We start from the raw sequence: 10,721 nt of genomic DNA on the forward strand, positions 1-10,721 counted from the left end.
AGAGAAGGATATCATCAATAAAACGATCACCGACCAATCCAGCATCGGTCTACATACTTTGTTCATGAGATCCATGAATGTTGTTGGGGCATTGGTGAGCCCAAATGGCATCACCACAAACTCATAGTGCCCATACCGAGTCCTGAAAGCTGTGTTCGGTATATCCTCATCTCGAATCTTCATCTAATTGTACCTCGACCGAAGATCAATCACAGAAAACTTGGACGCACTTTGCAACTGATCGAAAAAATCCTTGATCCTCGGTAGCGGATAACGGTTTTTCACCATTAGTTTGTTCAGCTCTCGATAATCGATGCACATCCTGTGTGCCCCGTCCTTCTTTTTCACAAACAAGATCGGAGCTCCCCACGAGGAACTGATCGGACGGATAAACCTCCGATCTAGTAGCTCTAGAAGCTGTGTAGATAACTCCTACATCTCAGGCCGAGCTAGCCGGTATGGTGCCTTGGCTATTGGAGCGGCACCTAGTACCAAATCAAGGTGAAACTCTACCTGCCTCTCCGGAGGTACTCCATGTAACTCCTCGGGTAAGAAATCCCGAAACTCCCATACAATCGGTACACTATCCAAATCCCTCGGGGTCTCCACCCTCGTATCCATGATATATGCCAAAAATCGTGTACAACGTTGCTACAAAAATCTTCTGGCCCTCGTAGTTGAATAGAAGGTCGGCCCCCGTGAGGCCCTCTCTCCATGAATAACCAGTTCTCCCCCACTTGGGGTTTGAACCCTCACCAACTACCACTCGCAATCTATCATGACCCTGTTGGCTCCCAACCAGTCCATCTTGTCGATCACCTTCAACCCTCGCAACGGTATCGGGACTAGATCAACACGAAACCTCTCCCCAAACACATTCAGAACATGATCTCGGTACACCCTCGCAACACTCACAGTGTGGTCATCCGCAATATCGACCTCAAGCAGGGAATCCATAGTCCCTGGTGCATCTCGAAACTTCTTGTTAAGCGCAAGAGATACAAAAGAATTGGGTAGCTCCCGAATCGAACAAAACGTGGGCAGCCATACCATTAACCAAAAAGGTCCTTATACATAAGCACAATATACACATAATAAATGCAATAAGTATAGAATATGATGATAAAATACGTACCAGCCACAACGTCTGGCGCTGCCCGAGCATCCTCGGTGGTCAACTGAAACGTGTGGCTCTTCATCGCTGGATATCCGCCTTAGCGGGGCGGCCGTCAGTGATCCTCATCGTGGTGGGTGCAGGTGGCGCCACTGCTCCTCCCACTACCTGCAACCTCGGATAATCGGCCCGTTTGTGGCCAGTCTGGTTGCAGTGAAAACAAATCAAGCCCTTCTTGCGGCAATCCCTGCTTAAGTGACCTGACTGGCTACATGCATAACATCCCGAGCCCGCTATCCGACAAGCCCCACGGTGCGATTTACTGCACTTGGCACACCGTCCATGGCCCTGCTGGCCCAACTAGAACAATCTGAGGTCTTCGGCTTTTTAGCCTGACCTACTACTGTCTGTCCCTGCTCCTGCTTCTGCTTTGTGCGGAAGTCCAACTCCATCTCTCGCTCACGAGCCTTCTCCACCATCTCATTCAGGGGTTTGCATCCTGTAAAAATCACAAACTCGCGGATATCATCCCTCATCATGGAATGATACCTCGTCCTCCTCATGTCATCATCAGAAGCATACTGTGGAATCAACAATGCCCGTTCCCAAAACTTGGCAGTGATCCCCGCCATAGTCTTGGTAGTCTGTTGAAGCTCATGAAACTCCCTCACCAGCCGTTGCACCTCAATAAGTGGTGCATAATCCAAATCAAATCTCCTAACAAACTCGGCCCACATCATCTCAGCCACACCGGCTGCTCCCACCTGGCTAGTCACCTCTCCCCACCAATCCCGAGCCTGATCCCTCAGCATACATGAAGCAAACCCCACCTTCACTGCATCAGGTCATGAACTCGTGTGTTGGGCGTTTTCTATGTCCACCACCCAACGTCGACTAACAATGGGGTCCCTGACCCCAAAAAACTCTGACGCCCCGCACACCTTGAACTCCCGGAACGAGGGAGTTCGGGCCTCGAACTATCCCGCACCAATCTCGGCTCTGAATTCCCTGAGCCTCTCCTCCATGATCTCCATCATACCCTCCTTGACCATCCCAAATATAATTGGGTTAGCATCAAGGATGTCCCTCGTAACCTCGGCTGCGATGAGCTCACACATCCTCTCGTCAATGGGCTTGGTACCATCGCCCGAACCAGATCCAGATCCCGATCCTGATCCCCCAGCTCCGTGTCGTATCATCACCATACTATATTGCAATACCATAAAACATAATGATCATGATGTCTATAGAGGGGGTCCTCCCACACCGATCCTCCTTAGAGCTTCTAGGCCTAACATTGGTTCGGGTACAAGTCATGTGCTTTCAGTAGTATAGGCCTAATACTACCTTCCACACCTACTTGTACCTTCCCTAAGGTCCTACCTAATAACTCTAATTAGTCCCAAAACAAATCATATCTCACAACTATCACATAGCTCAAATCCTAGGCTAACTTAAGATTTCCTCCATCCATATCAAACTAGAACTCAATCATAACAGGTTACCTTATGCATGCAAATTGTACACAAAAATGGATCAAATAGACTTTCAAATAATAGACTCTACCCTAAGACCACCACCAGACAAGGAACATGAAATAAGGCCAAATCAATCATTCTAAGGCTATAAGACTCTAACTGTATACAATTTTGAAAGCATACACATAGTAAGGTTCATACGCTTATCATAACTCACATATCAGTATAACATGGCAAACATATTGGGGAACTACTTACTTGGCTCGGCCGATCACGCACATTGCACTCTCCTCTTTTCCACTTTAAGAAGTTTTGAACTTTTATTTTTTTGATAACAATTTTTATCATTTCCTTAGTTTGAGTCCTGACACACCCGATAGTATGCCTAAATCTGTCAAACCAAGGCTCTGATACCAACTTGTAACTACCCAAAAGTTTCAAATAAGTTTTTCATTTTTATTTAGCCAAACATTCCCATAAAATATGATGGAACATTAACCACTGTTTTCAAAATTCATAACATTAACATTTTATTTAAAACATCAGAGTGTCCCATCAAAACAAATGTCGGAGAGTGCACGCCGCGCCATCAAGCCTTGCCCTTGCCCTTAGGCTCAGAAGTACCTGAAACAAATCAACAAACTGTAAGCTAATGCTTAGTGAGTTCCCCAGAACATACCCCACATACAATGCACATAAACACGTATCATATAGCTACAACAACTACATATACCACACAAGCCATGCATATAAACATATAAGGATGTCGTGGGCTCCTCCCAAGGTCTTACTCCAGGATGTCATGGGCTCCCCCACATGGTCTAAAACCTAAGTGACATGGGCTCCCCCCATGGTCTTTAGCTGGAAAGTAATGGGCTCCCCAGATGATCTTACATCCAAGTGTCATGGGCTCCTCCCATGGTCTTCACTTGAAAAGCCATGGGCTCCCCCACATGGTCTTACACGCAAGTGTCATGAGCTCCCCCATGGTGTTCCCTGCAAGTATCACATATATATCTGTCATAACACAAAGCATAACTAACTATCATACCACATATCTCTACAACAATGAGTGTACCGCATATCACAAAATGGGCCGGGCTTGGTACCTTAGACCCATTGGTATGGTGAGGATACTCACTGATATTGCCACATATATACATATTTTTAGGCAATATCTAATTACATTTTGATTAATATTTTGTTTATTTTCATAGATAAATGATACTTATTAGGTTAAAATATATTTTGCAGCCAAAAGAAGACATCTTGAAGAAAAAGGACTGAAAGCGTTAAAGATTGGAACTTTGGAGGTTAAAGTCCTAAAAGATGAAAAATCCAGCAAAATGCGTCCTTATGATGTGAGGAGTTAAGGCTCACGACGTGATCATGGACATTCTAGAAGATAGACATCGTGAAGCAAGAGTCCGTGTTAGATACAAATTATTACTAAATTCGCGATGTGAGACTCCTATGCTCACGACGTGAGTAGGGTTATTTCGATATATATATATATATATATATATATATATATATATATATATATCCTTGATCCTTACGAATTTGGGAGGTTGGCTGGTTGAGAGAAGAGTTTCCAGAAGTCGATTTCAGGTTTAGAAGGCTAGAAATTTGGTTTTAATACCAAGGAAGAAGGAGAAGATCATAATCTACTTTCTAGTTTGGTACTTTAACATGCTTTTGAATATGACTTGTTTTAGTTCAATTGCTAGTATGAGTAGCTAAATATAGCTACTTCTATTAGCTAGATAAAGCTGGAACTCATGGTTTGTTTATAATGACTTAGACTTTTCTTGTTGCTTAATGTCTTGTGTTTGATTGATTATACCTAGCATGCTTAATTTGATACTAGATTGCTTTAAATTCTTATTATGTGTAGTTAGCGACTATTAATCTACATGAATTTGATTACCTAGTAATTTAGTGAACATTAGATTATTAGAGCTAAGATCGAACCAATCTTAGATAAGTAATTAAATTATTGAATTTTCTTGTGCTAGAGAACTCATATTGTAAACATAATTGTGTTTGTTAACTCAATCTTACATAGCTCCAACCCTATCTAATAATTGATTATGTGTTAAATTATGTATGACCATACATAACTCTACATGAATTAGTTTAATATTAGTAAATTTGGAATTGAATTGCTAATAATATTTTCATTGGTAACCAACGGGAATTGTCATAATTAATAATTAAACCATTGAGGGAATGTGCATTCGAACTAACATAAGTGTTTTTGTTAATCAATTGAATTGTGTTAAGAAATTAAGTTTATCTAAACATGAAAAATTAGATAAAAACCTTTTTAATTATTGTTTGATTTTAGATTAATTTAGAGTAATTATTTTAGCTAATTAAATATGTTCCCTGTGCTTGACCCCAACTTACTTTACTACACTACAATCCGACTAGGTACACTGCCTAGGTGCATATTATTTAGTTAAGTTAGTTAAATTATAAATTTAAAACTAGTAGGTATAATTTGCACGCATCAAGTTTTTGGCGTCGTTGCTGGGGAACGACTATTTTAGTTGTTAATTTATCATCTTTAGGTTAATCAATCCTTTTTGTGGGATAAAAGCTGCAAAAAGTTAAGTTTTCAACTTAGTTTTTGCTTCAGTACTAAACTCACGACGTGAGCCTTAGGCTCACGATGTGAGTTTAGTAATTTTCGTTTTTTTTTCGTTTTTCTTTTCTGTTTAGATTTTATGCGACAACATGAGGTGGTAATCTTTACCATGTCGTGGTGACCAGTCAGTAGGGAATTTTTACTTACCTTTTGTTCAGTTTTATGTTTTTTTTTTGTTTTTATTGCAGTTCATGACCCGAGGATCCATCACATCATTGGTATCACCACTTGAAGATCCTAAGTCAGCCCTTCACAAAAAGACAAACAAGGACGAAGGAGTAAACCAAACACCTAAGAAGTCTCCTTTTAAAGATCTAAAATTAGTTTTTGGAAAGAAGAAAGGGAAGAACGTAGAGAGTCAAGTACATTTTCGAAGAACAAAAACAAGGTTGAAGGATTTGATCTAATGCCTTGTCCAAAAGAATCCGAATATGAATTAGAACCCGAGTTCGAACTAGAAAAGAGCGAACCCGATGACGAGCCAAAAAACGAGATGGTGAATATTGCGGATATTTCCATGGGAGCCTACAAGAAGCGAATAAGAGATGATGTTGGTCCTGGTTTAGTACAACCTGCAATTCCTGCGACTCCCACATTCGAACTGAAAGGACACATTCTTAATACGCTTAAGGATATATCATTTTCTGGGAAGGATCATGAGGATGCTTACAAGCATTTAGATGAGGTCAATGAAATTTTAGACTATTTCATTGTCCCAAATGTTCCTAGGGAGACAGTCTTGTTAAGGATGCTACCGGTCACTTTTAAAGGAGTTGCAAAGGAATGGTTGAAAGCACCTCCACATGGTGCAATTACTACGTGGGCACAAATGCACGAGAAATTTCTAGAACAATTCTGCCCACCATCCAAGATAGCTAAACTCAATAAGGCAATAGCCAACTTTGAGCAACAACCAGGGGAGTCGTTCTATGAGGCATGGGAACGATATAAAGGGTTACTAAGAAATTGCCCTCAAAATGACCTCAATATACAACAAGAAGTGTCCATCTTTTATGAAGCGGTAAATGTCATGACAAGGAAACTCCTTGATTCTCAAGGACCACTTACAAAGAAAAATCCGGGTGAAATCAAGGAGTTAATTGAAGAATTCGCAAAACATTCTCGTGAGTACCACAATCCAAGGAATGGTGGAGTTAAAGGCATTGGGGGAGGAAATTCTGAAGACATGGCTGCTGTGCTAGCCATGCTTAATAGTATGGGCAGAAGAATGATGAAAATGGACCAGTCAATTCATGTTATTAGATTTGGATGCGAAAAATGAAATGGTCCGTACTTGACTAAAGACTGCTCCTTAGATGATAATGGGAACAAAAAGGCTCAAATTTTTTACTCAAGTGGGGATAAATATGATGAAGATTGGAGAAAACCAAGGAAGGAGTGGTTTCCATATGAAGAGTACAAGAAGCAGAAAGAAGAAATATATAGGCAGACTGACCGAGGCTTCTACCAAAAGGAACAACAACCAGCTGAAAAGACAGTTGACTTAGAAACCATGTTAGCTCGTTTTATAAAGGCTTCAGAAAAGAGACATGATGAGACAGATGCAACTATAAAAGATCAAAGAATTATGATGAAGAATCAACAAACCATGATGAAAGATCAATAGGCTATGATAATTGACCAACAAGCATTATTAAGAAATCATCAAGCATCGATCCAAAATCTCGAAGCCCAACTTGGTCAACTAACAACTTTGGTGAATGAAACATTATCTCCATAATTTCTTGACAAGAAGACTCAATCACATGTCATGGTGGTTGAAACTGAAGAAGATGCTATTTATGAGTCTTTAGAAGCTTTAGAAGTGAAGCCGCAGTAGTCCGAACCAAAGCCGAAAAATTCGAAACTCGACGAGAAAAATTCTGCTGAAACATCGGGCTCACGATGAGAGCCTTCAAAGATCACAACGTGGGAACGGCTTGAACAGAAAATTTCAGCCAATTTGAAAACTTATCGTCCTCCTTTACCGTTTCCGTCCCGAGCTAATATTGATCCACTAGAACAGGAGCACTTGAAATATATGAAGCAAGTGAAGGGTATTCCAATAAACACTCATTTCATTGAGTCGTTGTCTAAAGTTTACGAATATGTGAAGTTTTTACGAGACTTAATAGATACTCACCATCAATTAAAGAAAAATTCCAAGGTGATTCTTAGTGAGCAAAGTTCCAAGGTTGTCTTGGGAGAGTTACCAAAGAAGATGGGAGATCTTAGACGCCTCACTCTTCCATGTGAGTTTGGAAATAATACAAAGACTTATGCCTTAGCTGATTCTGGAGCTAGCATAAATTTAATGCCTTTCTCGTTTTCTCAAAAGCTTAATCTTCCGGATTTAAAGGCTACAAGAATGACAATTCACATGGCTAACCGTTCAGTGACACATCCTAGAGGCATTGCGGAAGACATCTTGGTAAAAATTGGAAAATTTATTTTTCCAATTGATTTTGTCGTTATGGATATGAAAGAAGACAACAATGTCCCAATTATTCTTGGCTGCCATCTATTAAATACTGCTCGAGCTTTGGTTGACATTCGCAAGTCCAAGTTAGCTTTGTGAGTTGGAGATGATGAAACTACTTTTGGAGTAGAAGATGGTTTTCAAGGGAATAATGTTCAAGGAGAAGTCTTCAACATGGATGAAGAAGATGAACTTGAAGAGTTGGAGAAGCTAATGGAAGAAGAACTTAAGATGATTCAACAAGATAACCCACAAAACCGAGGGCATCAGTTCCACATGTGTTTCAAGTGATTGCTTATAAAAATCCAACTTCCTGGGTAAGTGACGAGGAAAGTGAAGACTTATCAAGTGACGAGGATAAGGTTACTTCCAAGGAAAAGAGTTCAACTATGGCTGAAAAGATAGTTCCCATAGAGCTAACGAATGAGGAAAAAGTGGAAAATAAACTTCAAGAAAATAAAGGGGTTAAAAGAAAGCTTGAAGAAAATGAGGTGAAAATTAAAAAAGAAAACTCTAAAAAGACATATATTCAACGATTTCAATCATACAAAAGAAGATGGAAAGAGCAAAAGGTGCAATTGGTGATGGACACTCCGAAAGATTCAACGTGAGGCGGCACAGAGTCCGACTCATGACTTCACAAAAAGAAGCATTTCTCGGGAGGCAACTCAGGCTCAATTTGAATTTATTTTTGTTTTTGTATTTAATTTAGTTTTTTCATTTTTAGTAGGTTTTTAGGATAATTAGTCATCTAATCATCTTAATTATTTTAAATATGGTAAAAATCAAGTATGGGGTCCTTAAAAATCAAGTGGTAAAATAAATTAGAGTTTTTATTAGAAAATGAACAATTTTTTTGAAAAAAATCGATACCACCTTGTGGCCCAAGAGCCCACCTTGTGGTATTTTTATCTGGCCCATTTTTTTAACCCACATACGAAGTCATGACGTGAGGTTTTAATGCTCACGACATGAGCATTTCAACATCGGGACCACAGATTAAAGAAATCAGAACACAAATTGTCTCCCATTTTTCTAATCTCACGAACGGCCGACAACCTTCTTTGGTCCCCCACACCCGATTTCGTCCATATCCACCACAAACAACCTTTTTTCTTACGTAATCTTCAACTTAAGAAACATGGCTTCTAGGAGTTCTTATGAACAATTTCAAGGGCATGTGTCTTCCCGCCAGTAATTGTACCGACTTGTCGTGGACATGCCTACCAATGTGGTCACTAATTTCACAAATAAGTTGAGGTGGCTTCACAACAGAGAATTTGCCATTTCCCCAAAGATTGATTGGGTACGGTTTCGGGAGATTGGGTTAATGGAGAGGATGGATCCATTCTTGACAAAACATTTTTCTGTGGGAGATTTTTCTTTCACATGTAACGGGTGGAGTAATTTGTTCGCTATCAGTGAGTTGGTCTATCAAGAGCTTTGTGTTGAGTTCTTCACCTCTGTTTCTTTTGAAGGGGATACTGTCGATCCTTCTTAATCAAGGGATTTTGTTTTCCACCTCGGTGGAGAGTTCAGGGAATGCATCCTCGCTGAATTTGGATGGCGGATGGGTATATATGAGGAACATGAAACACAGTTACCGGTTTTTGAGCTTTTCTTGAGATCAGCAGCCCTAGAATATTTGTCGGATGCATCTGGACATGATTTTTGGGGGTCAATTGCAAATGGAGCTTTCCACTTGAGTGTTTCATAGGAGAGCCATATTAGATCCCCGATCCACCGACTACTTCGTCGGTTGATCACTTTTTCAATCAACCATAAGAGGCATGTGGACAAAGTAACAAACTTAAATCTCTTTTTCCTATGGAGCATTGTCACACCGGGAGTTTTCTGCAATATCCCATATCATTTGGATAACTATTTGGGAAGAAAAGCCACTATTTCACGAGCCAGTACCCCATTAATGGGGGCCATTTCATTACCCGCCTTGCAAAATCGTATGGTCTTCTTACTCCACGCTTGACCAGGACTTTGACACGTAAACCTAGAGATGATCTTTATATGGGTTATTTGGAGTCTATGCGTGTGGTAGTAAACATGGGGTCGCATTGGAGCATACCGATAGATGATGATGTGGAACCCCGCAAGCAACCCAAACATCAACCAAGGCCAAGAGGGAGAATAAATGTAACAGGAAGAGGAGACCGAGGACAACCGGTGCACCATAATGCAACCATGGGAGGAACAGCTTATGGAGGAGATATGTCAGGGTACTTTGATCAGTTATCTTTGAGTGTATACTGGATCAGAGGAACGGTAGAAAATTTGGTTTGACATTTGAATGTGGAGCAACCACATCACTTGTGAAATCACTATCCGATTTATCCAATGTGGAGTGAATATCAAAACCGTGGTGGAGATGGAGCCGGGACTAGTGGAGCAAATGAAGATAAAGATGATGATTAGTTTATCCTATCATTTTATTTCCTTTTAGTTAGTTTGTTTGATTTTAGTTTATTTGGACTGTAAAAATTTGAAGTTGCTATGTTTCTTGTTTACTTCCTTTGGTTGTTATTTTCAGAAGTCATTAGAGAAAACGCAGGAAGGGATGATAGAGATATGAGAGTATACACGTTTAGCCGTGTCATTTAGAGTCGAGAGTTGAGACCCACAATCAAAAATAAGTGTGGGGTTAATCGAGAGAGAAGCGAGTTAGAGAAAAGAGTCATGTCTAATAGAGTTAAGAAGGGTCTTAATTCATTAAGACAAATGGTTGAAGTACACAAACTGAGAGAAGAATTGGCGAAGTTGCTTTCTATGCGCCTAGTTCTCACGACGTGAGCTCTTATTACTCACATCGTGAGCCTGTTAATGATGGTTTTCAGAATTCGCTTTCATGCGACCTCACGTCGTGAATCCCTATACATCACATCGTGAGTCCATAATTTCACTGATATAGAAGACCTTTCTTTCATATTTGTTACATGGGTCACCACCATTCTTCTTGGAGATATTATGAAGATAATTATGGCT

General features: G+C 40.3%; 1 protein-coding gene and 1 non-coding gene across 2 annotated transcripts; one reads left to right on the forward strand and one right to left on the reverse strand.

The window, feature by feature from the left end:
- Positions 1–6,122: 6,122 nt before the first annotated feature.
- Positions 6,123–6,229, reverse strand: LOC145103510 (small nucleolar RNA R71). Its single transcript, XR_013706597.1, has one exon. It is a non-coding gene; the product is annotated as a small nucleolar RNA R71 (small nucleolar RNA).
- Positions 6,230–7,286: 1,057 nt separating this feature from the next.
- LOC145098147 (uncharacterized) lies at positions 7,287–7,823 on the forward strand. The gene has a single exon (XM_079035819.1). The coding sequence runs from the start codon at positions 7,287–7,289 to the stop codon at positions 7,821–7,823; it is 537 nt and encodes a 178-aa protein (XP_078891945.1).
- Positions 7,824–10,721: the final 2,898 nt, after the last annotated feature.

This window comes from Lactuca serriola, chromosome 4, assembly GCF_051521515.1.
Source record: "Lactuca serriola cultivar US96UC23 chromosome 4, Lser_US96UC23_V15, whole genome shotgun sequence".
Classification (NCBI taxonomy): Eukaryota; Viridiplantae; Streptophyta; class Magnoliopsida; order Asterales; family Asteraceae; genus Lactuca; species Lactuca serriola.

Excerpts from the sequence above, each read along its gene's own strand:
- LOC145098147 (XM_079035819.1), top strand. The coding sequence starts at position 7,287 with ATGAAGCAAGTGAAGGGTATTCCAATAAACACTCATTTCATTGAGTCG.